At 40.4% G+C, this 19,516-nt stretch overlaps 1 protein-coding gene across 1 annotated transcript in view; it reads left to right on the top strand.

Annotated features, from left to right (window-relative positions):
- Positions 1 to 5,178: 5,178 nt before the first annotated feature.
- Positions 5,179 to 19,516, top strand: part of LOC104084048 (slit homolog 3 protein-like) — a gene marked incomplete at both ends in the record, with an annotated part of 35,561 nt that continues 21,223 nt past the window's right edge. The window contains 2 exons of the mRNA XM_009587756.1: positions 5,179 to 5,276; positions 11,969 to 12,108. Of these exons, the coding sequence (XP_009586051.1) occupies positions 5,179 to 5,276; positions 11,969 to 12,108 (238 nt within the window). The remainder of the gene's footprint in view (positions 5,277 to 11,968; positions 12,109 to 19,516) is intronic.

Raw genomic sequence — 19,516 nt, 5'->3', positions numbered from 1 at the left:
AGGTTCCTTCCAACCTGGTATTCTATGATACCTTGTGCCCGTGGCGAGCTCCATGCTACCGCCTCTTATCTGTGCCTGCTGCTGTTAGAAACGGGTGAATGATCACATTAAAATGGACAGAGGTCAAATCTTTGCCATGCGATCTTGAATGAAGCTTTCAGTCTCCATAGACAATACTAATTTATGAAAATTAATTTAAAAAAAAAAAATCATTGCAGTGGTTGAAACAGTGTCAAAGCACATGCATGCTTTTTTATCATATTATCCTTTGTTTTTTCCTTATTAGTTTTTGCTACTTGTTTTTGGGTGTTTTACTAATCATGCTGTAATGTTTTCCAGTATTGGATACTTGTGAAGGCTAGGATTTGGCACAGCAGTACTGAGGAACAGCTTGTATATACACTAATTCCCAGTACGGTTAATTACTGTTGAGTATGAAATGAAGAATTGACACTTTCTAAGTATGGTGGATAGTTTCTGTTCTCATTCACTGAAATATGGAGCTGGAGCAGCCCAGATAAAATCTGGACCAGCTGAGGTACTTCAGATTTAAAAAGGCAGCTGGACTCTGAACATGTATGTGTTCTGATTAGTTGCAGAAATTTTATGTTTCAACACCTAATCCTTTCCTCTCCTACAGAAAATGAGAGAAATTATATAAAAGTGGTTTGGATCTGATGCTTTCCTATCAGACTAGACAAATTTATTGCAGCTTAAAAAAGCTCTAGAAATAAAATATTGCACACAGAGGGACCTTCATTCTCTTTGTGAATTGCTGAGACAGTCATATCTTCTTGCAGGGCCTTGAAACAAAGGCTGCACCTCTTTTTCTGATTCAGTCTTCATTAAAAGGCTCTTTAGTCTTGAAGCAAATATACAATATTCGCTTTTGTAACAATAGTTATTTCCAGGGGATGTAATTCAAAGAGTTTTTCCCAATTCACAGATAAATTAATTTCAGTGATGCTTGACAGCAACTCCATTTTTCCAGTAAGAACAATCTTACTGTAAATTGAGACTAGAGAATTGCATTATTCATTTGAAAGATGTTTCTAGAATGTCTTTAGGCTCTTCTGGGTAGTGACAGTCTTATACAGAAATGAAATGGCCTCGCTTTGCTGTAGATTTATTAGCACCAATATTTTCTGCAGCTTCTCTCCTTTCAGAATTCTTTGTTTTTCGTAGTCTTCTGTGTTAGAAAAACTGTATTTGTTTTGTGGACTCTCAATGTGCTATTGATAAAGTCAACTCAGAGAAGATAATCCTCAGAGAAAGATTAAGTGCTGTTTGTCCATTTATTACAATGAGTAAACTGAGTCAGAGAGCCTATTTTTCCTAAAGCCACAGAGCAACTTAGTGGTGTAATTAAGTCTGATTCAGCAGCACATACTAATCGGTTTCCATGGTGCCTGAGGCCCAAGAAGCCAATAATTCAGCCATATTCAGTACAGAAATGAGAGCTGAGTCTAAGTCATGAGAAATTTCATGTGCCAGTGAGAGAGACTGAAAATGCCTTGCTCTCATCTTAACATTTATCTTTATTAAATTTTTAGAAGAACATTCAAAATAATCTGAGTAATTACAGGAGAAGTGATGGGACTATTTTACACGGTGTTCAACTGTGACAAAAACCTTCAGAAAAACAGATACTGTGGTTTCTGCTTTGCTGCTTGCTATGCTTAGCTGCAAAGGGTTTAATATTTTAGTGATACAGGGATGAAGAGTTCATATGAAACAGAAGTAACTGACGTTAGTGAAGTATCTATAAAATAGTCAATTCTTCAGGAACACAGGAAAAGTATTTGTGATCTTAGAAATATAAAAAGCGGCATCTTCCGGCTTCATTAGGATAACGTGGTAAACACACAGGATTCACAACACAGATGGACAAAACACAGGCAACGTTGCAGAAGGGTGGCAGCGGATTAGTGTTAATGCTGCATGGCTCGCATCCGTGAAGTGCTGCGGACCACATGGTGCCAAAATAAAACCTGCATGAGCTTCCCTCGGCGCTTTCCCAATTCTTCCCTGAGACATTTGGGGGGTCGGGATTTCAAATGGAGAAGGACAGGCTGTTTGGCAAATGCAGCATGGATGAAGCAGAAACCCTCTCTGCCAGGTCCTGGGTGAGGTCTTCGCATGCTGCCTGCACTGCTGTGTTGGGGGAGTGAACTCACAGTGCGGCAGGGGGTTGGCCAGGGCTTTCTGTTGTTCTTTGGAAATGTTTCTCTTCTGATTCTACCAAGGAAAAGGATGTCCCTGTTTCCTTGTATTTGCACAAATTTTAAAATGCAAAGCTGCTTCTCCTCTCTCTGGGGAACGCTGGGGACAGAGCCTCAAGAAATACAGCTTTGTCTCCCATTTCTGTAACAAAGGTCCTCAGTGGTGTTGGACAAAAGTGTAATTACTGTGTGTCTCAGTTCTTCTCACAGTACGACGGCAGTATGTCCTACCTGACAAAAAACTGACGATTTCAGTAGTATTTGGAGGACTGAACTGTATGACATGCGAATGGGAGAGCCTAGCATCATGAGCGGACAGACCAGATCAAATGAACTCTGTAGACAAGTTCATGCTTATAAGCGGGTTTTGGGTTTTTAATGCCTTGATTAGGCTTAACTGAGGCTGCACCAATTTCAAGATAAGCACTGCAGAGACAAATTAAGATTACTACTATTATTTATACAATACTTAAAGCATGAATGGAGCTTGAGCTGTCACAGAACCAGCACAGTCCTTGTCGTGCTGGATTGTCACCTCCAGGCTGGGCACGTTGCTGGAAATGGGCACACCAGTCAAGAGCTGAGCATGAACTTCTGATCAATGTAGGATGGAAGAGAGAGAGATGGGCAATGGTGAACAAGGGTTAGAAAGATGTGACCAGCCTATTTGTTCTTCGTTTAAGAGTGAGATTTCCCAAACAGATATGCAGCCATAGACAAACTGATCAAACCCATCCTGGTGTGATATTCCTGAGAGATCTGTTCCCTTACAATGCACAAAACCAGGTAGTCTTGGTTCAGGGAGCAGCTAGGATCTTTTGAAAAAAAAGTAGGGAACATTTTCCTTGTTGACAGCCAAATAAGCCTTTCAAGCAACTTTGACATAAGAACATGAGAACTGCCATAATGGGTCTGTAGTGCATTTACTGCAGCATTCTGTCTCTCACGGGGGCAGTAGCAAATCTTTACTGTTTGAGGAGAGTACACAAGCCTGGCCATCACCCCTCTCCAGTTCTGCCAGTGCCCACCATCATCCAGCTAGGGCTGTTGATGTCTGCCTATTGCCTTTCATATCTGGTTTGGATCTATTGTACATGAATTTGTCTAATGGCTTTTATACTATCTGACTTCACAACCTCCTGTGGCAAAAACATCCCAGAAGCTCATACTTTGGAAGAAGTATTTTCTTTTATCTGTATTAAGCTCATCTTCTAACATGAGTAGGTGTCCCTCTACTGCTGAGGGATTTAGTGTGTGACAAATTCTGCATTCACCACCTCCATGATTTTGTAAACCTCAATCATATCACCCCCATCAGTTTTCTCCAGACTAAAGCGTCCTAGTCTTTAGAGTATCTTCTTCTAAAGTAGTTGCTCCATCTCCTTGAACATTTTGGTAGTCCTTTTCTATGCCTTTTCTAACCCCACTGTATTCATCCTGACGCAAGCAAATAATTGTCAGGTATCTGCCAAGTACAGTGTTAGGTTTCTCGAAGTCCATTCTTAATTCTAATGTATTAGTATATCTTAAGTGAGAAAAACGAAGTCTCAAAGCTAGGTGGAAAACAACTAGCAGTTGATGCTCTCATGTGCAGTATATGGCTGAAGCATCAAGATGCTTCATTTTGACAACACAGCCATTATAAAATAATGAGACTATAGAAACTATTTGAGTGTCCCCCACTCCAGTACATCACACCAGGTATGTAAAGTCTGAAAAGGGTCGGAAGCTGTTGCAAATTCAGTGGAGAAAGGGATGTCTTCTGATCAGTGTTGTCAGCAAGGAAAGTTGGCAGTGATAGGGTAGTGTTCAATACTAATATACAAAAGTTACAGCTGTTATGAACTGATGTTACGGGCTGGCATCTGCCCTCTTTGTTTAGAGACTTACAATTACATTGTTATTCCTCTGAAGTACAATGTAAATAATGTTTTTAAACCAAGGCAAAAAAACCCAGCAACCTTGACTGAATTAATGTATCTCCTGAGATATTTTTCTCATCTTGATTGCAGTCATGGATCAGCTTTCCAGTAGATGAGCTGGCAGAGAGCCACTGCTAACGGGATCTTCAGTAGGAAGAGTAGAGAGATCTCTTGAGCTTTTTGTGATTGCACAGATCCCTTGAGTATTAAGGCTTTCAGGTGTCTTTATCCCACCCTACTGTGTGAGTAACTGAAAAGCAAGACCAAACTCTTTGATGTATTTGCCAATTTTACAAATAGCTTGTTCTAATCAGCAGAATATAATGATCAGAGAAATATGTCTATGCCTTGAAGAGCCAATAAAAAGTCAGTTGGTAACAGTGGAGGTTGTTCAAGCTAGTGAAGTTCAGTTGGAACTGATGTATATTTTAGAGCAATCTTTAAGAAGGGAACTGATTCAACAATGATCTCTCGAACAGGATTCAGTGTGTTCTGTAGAGAAATTCAAACTCAGCTCCCACGATAAAAATGAATTTTCCCCTTTAGGTTTTGTCAATGTGTAGTAATGAGTATGGTGTACTGTTGCAGTGTTTCACTGAGCACTTGGTAAATGCGGTTGAATGAGTGCTGACTCTATGTGGTCTTGTGCTGACTGTGTGTGGCCTTCTGCTTACCTTTGGTTATGATTTATTCTTTTCATTGTAACTAACATTAGAGATTAAAGTGTGTTAGAGTAATGATGAAACCAGCCGTTTCCTTAAAACAGTCAAATGAAAGAGTTAACTAAAATCTTGAAACTGAAATGATACCAAGATACCCACCAGTCCCTTTGGTCAGAACAGTTGCCCTACCCAAATTCTGACTTGAGTGATGAATATATCTGTCCATCAATAAAGAACATTAGGTGATGTGATGGGTCTGAAGACCACAGACCTCCTGTAAATGGTGCCACGCGTAGGGTGAGGGAGCAAGAGACACTGATTCAGATGAAATGAGTCTTACTAACCTTGTTTCTTTTGCATTTTCCCAAATAGGGTCGAGACTGCAGTGTGCCCATTAATTCTTGCATTCAAAATCCGTGTCAGAATGGAGGGACCTGCCACCTCACCGAGGCAAATAAAGATGGATTCAGGTAGTAACACAAAGTTCATTTAAAATGAGATGATAAAGTTAAATGTGTTTCTACTTTGCAATAATGAATTATAATGGCTACTTTATAAAAGCATGTGACATTTCTATTTGCCATACAAAAACCCTAATCTGGTTTCATCGGTGACATATTGTTTCCTCTGAAACAGGCCTCCTTATTTTCTCGTAATGGAATATACTCTTAAGAGCTATTTTGAGCCCTGATCTGCATTTTGTTATCTGTATGCTAATTTTCCTTGGGGCATTTCAAACTCATATATACCCTTTTTTGTATTTGTAAAGTAAGCATCTGTTGCTTGACAACCAGATGCAAAATGTTTTCGTACTGAATAATCTTGTAGACAAACAGGCTTTAAAGAAACAATTAAAAAACATGGAGAGATTGCCATATCTTGGGCATTGTGCCTGCAAGAGAGTAACCTTTACAGCTGGACGTTACGGATATCAGTTTTCCCATATAAGAAAGATGTAGCCTAGGTGGGGATACTCCAAGAGAAGTCCAGAAGGTAACTGGGAGATTTGTTCATGAGGTAACTGGGAGATTTGTTCTGCTACAGGCACTACTTTACAGCTAAGAAAATACAAGTTTGAGGATTTAGCCCCCAGTTGTCATTAAAGTTGATAGAAATTTTTTTTTAGAAAAGAGTTGCTGAAATTTTCATAGATTTGGTCCTCAGTATTTATGCTATTTCTTGCACAAAATATGTACAAAAGTACACCATACTGTTGTTTCAATTGCATATATGAAAGCCTCACTTCTAAAAGCATTACTGAGACTGCTTCTTTGTCTTCTCCTATATATAGCTTCCTGTCAGTGACAGCGGGGGGGAGACACAGAACTGCAAGGTTTATAAATGGTGTAAACAGGGAGTCAAACCAGTACATTTTTCAAGTATGATTCCAGTTTGGTTTCAGCTGTGATTAAGACTGTTCCAACTGAGGTTAACTGTTAACCAAGTCAGCAAACCCATATAATCTTATGTCAGAAAATAGGATTTTTTCAAAATGGAAAGGGCCAGGTGAAAGTTTGGGTGGCTGACAGGACTTTAGGTGCAGTGGGGGGTTAGCACCCCCCCCATCCTATCCAGTGGTAGGATGCCTTTTATATTTCCAGGAAAGCATTGTAGCTTATTTTTGACTCCCCAGATCCCTCCTGTGGGAATGAGGCATGGAAGAGCTTCCATTTTGCCCTGTGGGTGGGATGAGTGGGGAAGCAGAAAATGGAAGAAATGCCCCAAAGCTTCTCTCTGTCTCTGTGCCTGCCCACCCTCAAGAATTCCCTCCTTACAGAAACAGATCCAGCACATGCTGGACACAGAAGGACACTGAAGATATTCCAATGGAAAAGTGCAGGTTGGTGGGGATGAAGGGACACTGTCAGGCTCTGTTACAAACAACAACCTGAGGCTTTCCAACATGGGAAAACAGGAGTAAAATACATGGCCATGTCTCCCTGAGGGACTGTTTAGAGCTCAGCTTGAGCACCTGTGACGAGGCCCTGAGCAGAGCAGAAGAGTGCATCTCCCAGGTACAGATGCTTCTGTAGGGTCATACTGGTGCATGGTGGTGGGAGAGGATGAGGAGGCTCTGCAGATCATGGCACATGCAAATGGTCATGCTGCTGGACAGGACCCCCTAGATTTTGGTGAAACCACTACTCTGCACTTGTGATCCAATACACCTCTTCTTGATTCAGATTTTAGCAGGCCCAGCAATTTTTGAAGTAAAAGTTCAGGTTCAGTTTCTGCTTGAGAGAAATAAAGGTCTGGTGGTCTTCAGTTCGGGTTCCCTTCTGTTCACCCTCATGTAATACTGTTTACATGGCTTTTTCCAGCTTGTGCCAAAGCAAAATTGTACCATATTAGAATATCTGTTTTCTGTCACTCAGTACTCATTTTTCAATAATCTAGCTGATATTAAAAATGTGCTAGTAAAACATTTTATAATATCCATAATACTGGAATGAAAGGCTTCAGCTTATATTTTGGATCGTTTTTTTCTTTAGCATTTTAGTTTTGTTCTATGGTAGAAAGTAAAAAGTTTTGAATTACCTGAAATGAAAGCTGCTTCTGAATTTTTCTCATGAACAATTTTCAGAGGCTTTGCTTCAGTTCCAAATGAACATAGTTTTTGAGATCCTTTACAAAACTGCAGGGGTGGTTTTGTTGCTTAACAACATTTGAGGCTTTTTAGGGAAGATTTCTGCTTTTATGGTTATTTATATAGTTTCAGTTGGTCTAATAAAAGACACATAAAACCATATCTCGTCAAAATCTTGCTTCATAAAATCGAATGTTCAGCTTATGCATTGCTCTATTTTCTGTCCATGTTTTTAATTCAGTCAGTCCAGCTGCTCTGGAGCACAGGAGTGTGGGGCTTTAGCATGTCTTAGAGAAATGTGGTGTGGGGATGGAACAGTCAGTGAAGGGGAAGATAAAGAAACATTTTGAGATTGAATTTGGTTGGTTTGGGGTTTTTTTGGTGGGAAATCTCCTCTCCAGTCAGAGTTACATGCATATAAATTGTGTTCGTCAAGATGGGAAAACGTTGCCTTAGATTATATGCTGTGAGGAAGTGGATGTCAAAAACATTTTCATGAGAGGCCTCCTTGGATTTTTCTGTTGTGTGGCCTGTAAAAGAAATTATATCTTCTGTATATTCTCTTCCCTAGGGAAATATATTCATACACAAGCTCTGCTGCCAAACTTGTCAAATCTTTACTCTTGTAAAAAGGAAACTTAAGCCAAAGCTCTCTCCCTATGAAATGCCAAGCAGTTTAACTCTCAAGTTTCTGTAGCCTTAGACAAGAAAACTACCTTTTAAATAATGCTAAGGTGGTGATGTTCCCCAGGCAAAGACAGGAAATTCATAGTTATGACTGAGATTCCAGCCTGACTTGCCCGCTGTGCCTGGTACCCACAAGGGCTCGAAGCAGCAGGCGATTGAGCTGCTCAGATTTGTTGTAATAGCAGGTCCTGGTGGGGCAGCTGAAGGGCAAAGGTTCAGCTGGAGTTCTTCAGTCCTTCTTGGCATCTTTTACTCTTGCACTTTTTCAGTTCTGCATAATTTTCACATTCTCTTTTTTCAGGTAGGGACGACTTCTGTGTTAAAGAATAGTTAAGTGACATCGTGTGGCTCAGGGGATTAGAAACATGAAGTTCTTCCTCCCTTTGAATTGCTCATGCTAATCTAATCTATGTCATCTTTGACAAAAGATTGCCAAAAAGGTGCTTATTGAGACGGATAATATAAGGTGGTCAGTCAGACATGTCCTGGTCATTTAGCATGCCTGTAAGTGAGACTTTGACAAAGGAGGCAGAGCTGTCAGCTCTGCTTCAGTTAGCCACTGGCAACCAGCTGATCTTTGATAACCTACAGTGCTGGGAAACAGTGTCTCTGGATTATTTTAACTTTTCTCCATACAAAACCCCCTCCATTTTCCAGAGCGGTTTTTTTAGCATTTTCCACAAACTTAAAGTTCCCTCATAAATGTAAAATCCTGGAACTGATTAACTCCCTAGTGTTAATTCTGCCTAGTTCAAGGGAAAACGTTGCACTTCCAGACTTACAGGCTACTCCATTGGGATGTAGATTTAAAAAGCTCTTTTACCAAGAAACTGTAATATTCCTGAAAGAATTTACTATCTCTATTTAAAAGTTGATTTTTTGAAATGTGATACACTGTATGTATGCCTATTTTAATAAACAGATGCTAAACTGTTTCATTAGTTTATGAAAAAAAAAAATTTGAATATAGTAAACTTACAAAATTGTCAGTATAATTCAGCTCCAAAGGTTTACCCCCAAAATGTTGTCATTAAGTTCTGTGTTCCCTTGCGCCTTCATGAGGATAATGAGGTTTTATTTAGTTCTTTATTTTTAGGAAAACACAACACTAAGAAAATCCCTAAACTGGAGGAATAGGGAATTTGGACCTTTCGATCACAGTGTCTTAGAAAATAGTTCTTTCCTGCATGGCTCCATTGTTTCTGAGGTCCAAATGAAATGCTGTCTCACACTGCTTCACTATTTAGTCAGTACAAAGTTTTCATCATTGTCTCTGGAATTAATTTTCTCTCTCGGTCAGCTGGAACCCAAGTTTGATGACCTTCCAGTCACTCTGCAAACTTCATTTTTCTTCTAAGCTTTTTCTGGGAAAATACATACAAACAGTCCCAAACTGCAATTCTTTCAACATATGGTTCAATCCGGGTCCCAAATTGTATGTTTTATCTTTTAATTTCAGTCCTCATATTTGGCACATCTGAATGCAAACAAAAATAAAGAATCATACGTAAGCAATAATGTAAAGACTCCCTATAATACATAGGGACCCGTAGCCAAATGTCATCAATTATGCTGACATTTTCTTCAGTGTGGAATGTGTCCTAATACTGAGCAATTGTATGTTAACAATCCCATATGTATTGTTACTAATGGTAACTCTACTGAGTTGAACCATTACTGTGATAGTATTTAATAATGTCATTTTTAATTGCATACATCCAAGCTGTCCCAATCCTTTTGTGGAAGGAAAATGGTGTTACATTCACATAAAAATAACCAGCACAAAGCCACTCTTGTTGCTTTTCTTTAAATGGAGAGAAAAAATTGTGCTCCCAAACTGAGACCTTGGATGCCAAGTTGCAGCCTGGAGCATATTTTTATGGCCGAGTTATAAGCCCCTGAAAATGGGGTTTTGTAATCGAAAAGGGAGACATGATAAATGTGCCACTGTATTTAATTAAATGTCTTTAACCCCCTCCCCGACACTTGCATTGCCACAAAAGATGGTGTGCCAGCTCTTCTTCCTTATCTGCCTCCCGTGATCCTCTGGATCATTGCAGGGTCAGCAAGAGGACATATTTTATTAGCAATAATGAGCTTGAGACAGGAAAAGAAAATATTTCTTATTGATTTATTGTGTCCTAAATTGGATTTATTTGAGCAGTTTGGTTTTGGTTATTCATGGTGGAGGTTTTCTAACTCTCATGACCTGTGAATGGTCCCTGCAGAACTGAATGAAGATGACTGTTAGCACGTGACCTATATGCCTGTTCTGTACCCACCTAGAAGATCTTACTGTTGTGGTGGCTCAAGGCACATTCCCTACCCTTTTTTCTTCCTCTTTGTACTCCCTTAGTTTCTGAGATTGCACATGTCGTGAAGAATCTAACCTTATTCGCAGGGTCCAACCTAGGACCTACTGAAGGTGGATGCAGAGCTCTGTCCCATCCCTCCCTTGGGAGTCCCTGCACTCTGCTCAGTCTGTGGCACACAGGAGGAAGAGAGCAACCAGCCCAAAAGTGCTGCAGTTTTCTTCACAGATTCTGAAGATCTATTTCTCCAGGGCATTCCCCACCTCAACCTCATGACACCTACATAAAGCAGGATAACCACCCCATGTCCACTTTGTCCATCTGAGCTGAAAAAAAGTACCCTGCAGCTATCTCTGCATTGGAGATTCTCCTGGTTTCAGAAAGCAGTGGATGGCAATTAGTGTGACTGCTCTGGTGCTTTCTGTTTTTCATCCTCATCAATCAGTAGTGCTTTACATTTGTTCAGTTGCTTTTCTGCCACCAGAACTTGCACGGGAAAGGAAATGAACAGCTGAGGGAATGTGTAGCTTGGACTGGAACTCGAAACAACACAACTTCCCTTCCACACACACGCTTTCTGTGACTAGTGAACAGCAATTCTGACACTTCAAATATCATTGCTGGCTTCTTAGAAGCCACTGAAATGACTGGAGCACTTAACACATGTTTTTAGACTCTCTTTTAGGAAACTGTGGCCTCCACCTCTTCATCACTTACAGCTAGTTTAAAATATAAAGGTTCTCTTAGCAACCATAACTTCTAGATCTAGAGAGGAAACTGAGATTGAAAAAAAATTAAAGTCATTCTTCAACCACTTAGTTTCTTACTCTCCCTCTAGGGACCATGCATCACAGTCTTGTGAGATAAAATATTTAGTGCAATTATTCTTCAATAGTGTCCACATCCTCACAGAACCATTCCTAGCTCTGCCGTTGTTTGTTTGTGTTTTAGTTGAATTATCTAGACATCATCAGCTCTTCTGCAAATAGATGTTGGAGGGACTGTAGAAGTACTGAAACCTTACTGCACTTGTAAAAGCAATCATTCCCAAACATTTCTTGTTTGGACAAGTGACAAAGTGGTAATGAGAAGAAAATGTTCATGTCTGTAAACTCAATTCAAGCCGTTGTTCTTTAAAGAGAGTGAGCTATCTAAAAGCTGCCAAGTCGCCCTATGATTGTGCAGTCCTCAGTAGGCAAGTATCCATATACTCACAAAATCATTAACAGAGAAGCCAAGGATTTGAATATTGTGATGAGTGTTTACTTTCCCGCCCTGGAGTTGCTTACTTCAATGCAGGGCTAGGCTTATCAACAAAGAAAGCAAAGGGAAGCACGACAGAGGCTGTCTCCTGCTGCTGCTTTTATGTCTCATGTAAATAATGACATGACCCTGTGAACCATCATCAGACTGCATCCTTCACCAAACACACAGGGTTAAAGTGCTCTGTACGTCACAACAGCAGTGAATTTGGCTCCAGCAACTCACTTTTATATGTTCTAATCTCAGTTTTATACCTCAAACCTCCTGTCCCTTCAAATCCATTCTAACTTTTAATTCTTCTCTTTCTCCAAAGCTGTTCTTGTGTCCTTGGGTATGAGGGGGAGAGGTGTGAAATAAACCCAGATGACTGTGAAGATAATGACTGCGAGAATAACTCTACATGTGTGGATGGGATCAACAACTATGTCTGTCTCTGCCCTCCTAATTACACAGGTAAGAAAGGGTCACAACCAAAGAACAGGAGTCCCTTCAGTGCCTGAAGGGAAGGGTCCAAATGCACATTTACTTTGTCCATGAGTGTATAATTAACCAAGAATCTAGTCCCATTTTAAAGCAACCTGGATGCCTTACTGGAAAGATGGTAGTTCTACCAATATTGCAATACACATGCTCACAAACATGGCCACTTTTCTGAGTCAAAATACTGATGCTTCGTTGTAAAATACATTTAAAAATAGTGAAATTTAAGTGTCAGAGAAATTTGTACTTCTACACACGCATTCTGTAAATGTATTTCAGAAATATTCCCAGTATTGAGCTGAGTATACATCTGTTCTGAATCTTGGAAAATAAAAATAGTTCCTGTTTAAATTATGGTAGGAAAATAGCTTTTGGGGCATGGCTTTCACCTGAGATCTCAGAGGTCCACGTTTATTAAATAAAATTACTCTGACAATGTGCTGCTTAAATTCATTATCTCCATTTCACAAGTGGAGAAACAAAGGCTGTGTAAGGAACTGTAGGCTCAGTTGTAGTCTTCAGAGTGCACCCATGGCAGTTAGCCCAGCTCGGCAGATGTGCAGTCACCTGCTGAGTCCACGGTGACAGTAGTTGGTAACTGAGTTAGAAATGGAATTAGTGTCTCCAGCGCCCATCCTGCATTTCAGATAAATTCCTTCCTAAACCTTCTACAAGAGCAGAAACCTTCCTAACTGGAATCTAAAAATGCTTTTTCTCAAGTCATTACTGGAGCATACCGTTGACTCATTCAAACTGCGTTAGCACGGCCTTCCTGGCTCAACATGGAGTGGTAAGGAAACACCTGCAATAGTTCCTACTTCCCTCCTTTGAAAGGGGTTTATTACCTTCTAAGCATGGAGAAGTAATGAAGAGCTTCTTGTACACTGGAATATATTACATGTCAGGGGATTTAATGAGGATCAAGCTTGAGTGGCTGAGTAAGGCAGGAGGAAAGCTTCTAGAATTTCCAAACTCTTAAAATACTTTTGTGGCTGATACAAAGGAGACTCATGTAGATCTTTAGCTGAGAAAAGCCTTATGACTTGAATGTACATTTATTGGAGTTCTAAAATGATCTTTCTGCCAAAAACTGAAAAACTTCAGCTTAGCAGGGTAAAGAGTTTTGCTTATAGGATGTTGAGCCCATTGTGCTTACTTGTGCACTATTTATGTGAGCTGTTCTTGGGTGGTTTCAAACAAAACTCTATACAAGGAGGCAGTCTTTACATTTACAAGAGGAAATATATTTGCCCAGCCAAGAAAAGACATATCTACTAAGGAACTGAATCCAGTATATATGCAAATGCGCTTTCCTTTTCACAGGCATATTGCAGATTATTTTGGTTTTTGCAGACAAAAAAGGTAGGACAGAACTAGATTGGGATTCCTTCTCAAACGGCAGTCTGGATAGGGGCCAGAGAACTCATATGATATGATACTTCAGAATCAGTTTTGAAATATTTTTAATCAAATTCCAGCTTTTTTTTTTTTTTTAACCTGAATATTGTCTGTGCTCTGCTTATGCTTATTAGCAGGAGTTTGTCAAATACTAGACCCCAGTTTTGCAATGTAGGATACACACAATTGTATATACCACACAACAAGCATTTGCTATCACAACGCAGGCAATAGCTTTGGCTACAGTTGAAACAGTTGAATTTTTGAAGAAGAGCAGGAAATACTTCTGGAAAATACAATATGAATCATAAGTGAAAAAGGTTGCAAAAACAGGGGTGTTGCTTAAATTAGAAATCTGAAGGGTTACAGTAGTTCATGTTGCTTAAAAATAGGAAGAGTTTAGAGAACTGTGATAAAAGAATTGCCTTAACCTGCTTTACCTCCATTTTGGAGGGGGATATTTCATCAAACCTAATCAGTCACCTGGAAGGACTGGCTGGGCTGAAATATCCCTCAAAGGTACACCTGGCCCTCTCAGAGCAGAAAGGCAGGGAACAGCATAAAATGGCTGAAAGAATTGAACCATCAGCCAAACAAAAGTTACGTACAAGCCAAGCAAATCTGAGCCATGGTTTTGAGGGTCCTCTAAGAGTTGAATCCAAACACAAGAAATTGGACATCATCTGATGTCTTGATTGAATGAACAGCAGCTAAGGAAATGCCGTGGAAGCACATAGGCAAGTCATGAAGAAGCACTTTGAAAGGATTTGTGTGCCTGACCTGAAAAGAGAGGGATCTATTGACCAAGGAGTTTGACTGAAGGCTCCTGTGACATCCAGGACATCTCTGTGTATGTTCTCTTTAAATAAACCTTTTTATACTGAAGCAATACCTGAAGCTACTATGGCAGTATCTATTAAAAAAAAAAAAAAAGTAGATGCAGGTTACTTTAATATTGTGTTGAATATGCTAAGAATAGTGAATGCTAACATTTCAGAGAGAAAGCGGGTCACTGGAGGAGTCAGGAATACTTACTCCTGTGCTCGGAATTGTGCATTGAGCTACTTGCCTCCCTCTCAGGTGCTGACTGTGCTAAACATTGTGTTAGCAAACTGTGTGTGCTTCAGAGTTGCCAAGTGTATGGATTTTATCTATATTTATATAAACAAAGAATGGATGACGGAGGGTACTCTCCAGGGAAGCAGTTTTTCTGTGAAGTAGTCTGGAGGCCGATGAGCTCTCAATGTGGTACTTTGCCTAAAAGGGCAGTGATGTCCATAGGCAGGGTGTATCTAGCAGGACAGAAAATGTAGGTAATATCTCTTTGTGTTGTGCCCAAATATTATACTTAGTTCTGTGTTTCAGAATTCAAGGAGTGACTTGAGAGACGAGAAAGAGGATTAGAGGTGAAACATAAAAAAACACTGGGGGCTTGAGAATAGGTCTGGAAGATCTCAAGAAAATTCTTATTTGGCTTAACAAAGACTAGGCAGACAGCAAGCTTTTATTTTGCCTTTTTTTTTCTTTCCCCCCCCCCCCCCCCGTTGTATGGAGAATAGAAATTTCTTTGAAACATTCATTGGCTGGCCTTTGTGGCTGAACAAATCCAGACCATACATTTTTATCAGTGTGATTATATCAGACTCGTTGGTTCTAGATACAAACTGGATTTCTCAGCAGAGGCTGTAGTTAAAACACAAGTTAATTCAAGAGTGGTCTGTGTTATACTGGAGATCAGACTAGATGGTTCTGTACTGATAATTTGTGATGTTTTGAGCCCAGCTCAGCTATTGCAGATTCCTTCTTTTCTTGACTGTAGAGGCAGGCAGGCTCTGGTAGCACTGCGAAGTAGGTAGTCTGAATGCCTCATCACTCTTGTGGTCTTGGATGCCATAATACTGGTAAGATTGCAATGCTGTTACAGTAAACCCTGCATGTATGAAATAAACGTATGTTTTAATACAAAGAATAGTCTGAATACAGGGAGGAAGAAGATCCAAGAGCGTGTATGTGTGTTGTTCTGTAAGAAACATTTAGGATCCCCCTTGGTTTAGTTGACTAACAGTTAAATCATGATAGTAAATCTTATGTTCCTAAATGAAAAGCAAATTAAAAATGCATGTGTTGGAAATGTTGACTATTGACACAGTTGCAGTATCCAGGGTTTGGTTTTTTCCATACCTTAGTATTTTCCTGCTTTATCTTCTGTCTGTCTAGTTTTACTCGTTATAGCCTTTTTAGGAAACAATATCCCAAATAATGATGCATAAATTTTGCTTTCATTGGTTGGAATAATGAAGGCCAAAGATCTTTCTTCAATTAATAACTTTTTGCAGTGTTTTCCTTTAAAATTCTTTGACAGCCTTTTCCCCCACTCAAAGTAGATGAAAAATCGCCAATTTGTTAAGTGACTGCTGAGGGAAGGAATTTCCCACACTCCAGCCCCATTTCACTTTCATTTAAAAAAAAAAACAACAAACCCACACCAAAAAACAACCCACGCTCACACAATAACCTCCTCCCTACTTCCTTTCCGTCTAATAAGTTTAAAACGGTGTGCAAATACAAATGGATTCTATGAAATAGGTAAACATAAGTTAAAGAAGAGAAAAACTGAGAGGGAGGGTAGGCAGATAGCTGATTGCCATAAAAAGATTCAAGCCCTTACCTGCACCACCAGGTTTCTGCATCACTCTTAAAGTCACTGTTTTCAATGTTTGTTGCCTGTATTTATATAACTCATGCTGCGTAGCAGAGTCCTGATGGCTTTTATTGTCAGCTGTTGTCTTATTTTTCCTCTCCCCAACTGGTTATTTTAATCCTGAAGCTAAATTATTATTATATGTATTTCCTCTAGGATAATCATGTACCCAAAGTCCAGCTCTAAAGCCTGAGCTGTCTGTGGGCTGGTTTACAACCTGGTCGGACCCCTTGGTGGATTGCAGCTCATCCTTACAGTTTTGTAGGCTTTTCTGCTCTTCAAAAACAAACATATATAGGAGCATCAAAAGAGGAAGCTATGAATTAGATCAGTCACCCCGGTTCTTCTTCTTTTTGTGTTTTTCTAATTTTTGTCTTTTTGGCTTTAACATGGCCTGTCTCCAGCTGTCGATATAAACATTCCACATCTCCCTAGCTTTGTGGTTTAGAAATGTAGGACAAAATTCATGCAATTTTTCCCTTCCATTCCTTTTTTCTATTCATTACTGTCATAGACCTTCTTGAGAGCCATCACTGTTTTGCTTATAGTTCTAGATCCAAATATAGAATTTCATAGCTCCAAAAAGAGATCCTCTCCTCAGTCTCACTATCCTTTGTGCCCTCCCTTGAAGAGGTGTCCAAACATACATAAAGGATTAAATGGGCTGTACCAAACATGTACTATGTACTTTGAATGGTTTTGTGCTTTACTTGCTAGTTTATTTAGTTTTGTTTGTTTGCTGTGACTTTTCCTTCTTCCTATCTATTTGATTTTAGCCAGAAGCAGAAATGTGTAGTACTTACACACCAAAAAAAAATCAGGAAATATTTCAGTTTTTGCTAAGGATCCTAAAAAGCCTCAGCAAATAGCCACACCTCTTTGTTCGGAAACCTAAACAAAAAAATTATAGTGGCTTGTACTACTGAAAATAGGTCTTTTCTAAAATACATGGCATCCCATAGTGGGGAGAGGGGGAGCAAGTGTTTTAAAATAGTTTGTTTCCCTGGGAAAAAGCTGCAAGCAGTTTGTATCACAGAAAAAAAAATCTCTCTCAAAAAAAAAAAAAAGCTAGAAACTATTCCTGGTTTTATGTGTTTGGAAGAGAAGGCTAAGATCTATTTTACCTTAGGGGACCTTGTGGTGTCTTGTGGTAGACAGTATCTGAGATTTTTGCAGTTATGCTACTTTTAGACAGAACACTATTCACTGTTAGTGATTATGGTCCCTTTTTCTGGCGTATCTGATTGTGGTAATGTTGCGTGGCCAAAGCCAAGCACTTAGTCAAGCCAAACAACTCTTGAGGAAAGAAGTTCTGTGGTGACTTGTGGCTAACACTCTTTGCTGGAGCTCTCAGCCCACTTCCCATCGCTAACCAGTGTGAGACCAATTTGCAACAATCCCTGAGATGGACACCAGTGGCAGCTGAACGAAGCTGAAGTGGGCCGTTGCACTGTAGGTTGTTTTTTCCCCCTTGCGAGTTTTTAACTACATGTTTGATAAAGGAACACGAAGGTTTTAGGTAGCATGGTTTAGCCTTGTGGTTCCACAAGGATATGGACTGCCTAATAAACACTGAAGGCTTAGACAAGTACTTAACTATAAGCCTTTTTTAAAATTTTGGAACTTTAGCCATAATTTCCTCGAGACAGAGAAAATTGTGGTCAAAGTTTGGTGTATTTTCTTCCTTTTATTTGAAGGAGTTCTGCCTTACATGGAAGTTTCTCAGTTACTTGGCAAATGTGAAGTGTGTTTGCTTTCTGTGCAAAAAATAAAAAGGCACCCACATTTCCCACTTGTATAACTATGAATGAGAAGTGCTGGAAGAGCTGGAAGTTTTGAGCTTTGTTCAAGAGCCTAAGCCCATTTCCAGCCCTGTTTTATTAAGAGAGAACCACATGTCATTGCTATCAGATTGGACTCTCTTATCTCATTGTACGGGGACTGAAGAAGGAAATAGCACAGTAACTGGCAGTGCTGCAGCCTGTCTTTAGTCTCAGTATGGGTGTCCTGTCATGTTGGAGCTCTCAGCTCCAGGATTTCCTCTGGTCATATTCCCATTTGTAAAATGTAATGTGGTATGTTTGGGGAACCAGATGTACTGGAGAATTTCTCTTTGTACATCAGGACCACAGTATATCTCTAAGAAAATGGAATCTCAGCTACTACTGTCTTAAAGGATGGGTGGAGTGAATATCATCCTCAAATGGGATTCATGATTCATTAAATCCAATCTGTGCAGAAACACATCAGAGGATTAGAAGTTAACCACAAGCCCATTACTTACCTGCTCATTGGCAGGTGGTGCATACTGCATAGTTAATAAAGCTGGGAGAGCAGAGTCCACCTATGGACAGTCAGTGTATTCAGCACTCCGACACCACAGTGATGGCCATGTTAGAACTGCCAGTAGGAAATAAGTAAATCCTTCTGCATATAAAGTACTCTTCAGAGACCTCTATTGGTTCAAAGACCATATTGGGTTTACATGGCAAAGTTTTGGTAGCAGGGGAGAAGGGGGGCTGTAGGAGTGGCTTGCGTGAGAAGAGATCAGGAGCCGCTCCCCGTCAGACCTGCAACTGCCCAAAGCTGAGTCCATCATTAACGCTGATGAAAAAATGTGAGAGAAGCAACTATGCAAACGCCAAAGTCAGTGAAGAACAAGGGGGAAGAGGTACTCCAGGTGCTGGAGCAGGAACTTCCCTGCAGCCCATGGAGAAGACCACAGTGAAGCAGATTGTCCCCCTGCAGCACAAGAAGGACCACGTCAGAGCAGATGCCCACACTGCAGCCTGTGGAGGACCCCATGCTAGAGCAGGTGGATATGCCCTGAAAGAAGCTGCAGCCCACAGAGAGCCCATGTAAGGAGCGGGCTCTGGCAGGAACTGCAGCCCATGGAGAGGAGGAGCCCACGTAGGAGCAGGTTTTCTGGCAGGAACTGCGTCCTTTCAGTCTGTTCCTGAAGAACTGTATCCCATGGAAACGACCTATGCTGGAGCAGTTCTTGAAGAACTGCAGCCTGTGGGAAGGACCCACGTTGGAGAAGTTCATGAAGGACTATATCCCGTGGGAGGGAGCCCACGCTGGAGCAGGGGAACAGCGTGAGGAGGAAGGAGTGGCAGAGACAAAGCGTTATGAATGGACCGCAACCTCCAGTCCCCATCCCCCCCATTCAGACAGGCATGAGTCTACGGTGTGTCCAGTGTCCTATCTGCCAGCCCTGAAAGGACATCTCAGAAAATGTATGGCATCTCAGATGTGACTGGATGCACTAGATTGTGTGAA

The sequence above is a fragment of the Fulmarus glacialis genome, unplaced genomic scaffold, assembly GCF_000690835.1.
Source record: "Fulmarus glacialis isolate BGI_N327 unplaced genomic scaffold, ASM69083v1 scaffold2021, whole genome shotgun sequence".
In the NCBI taxonomy this organism is placed as follows: Eukaryota; Metazoa; Chordata; class Aves; order Procellariiformes; family Procellariidae; genus Fulmarus; species Fulmarus glacialis.
This window is presented reverse-complemented; position numbering and strand designations above follow the sequence as displayed.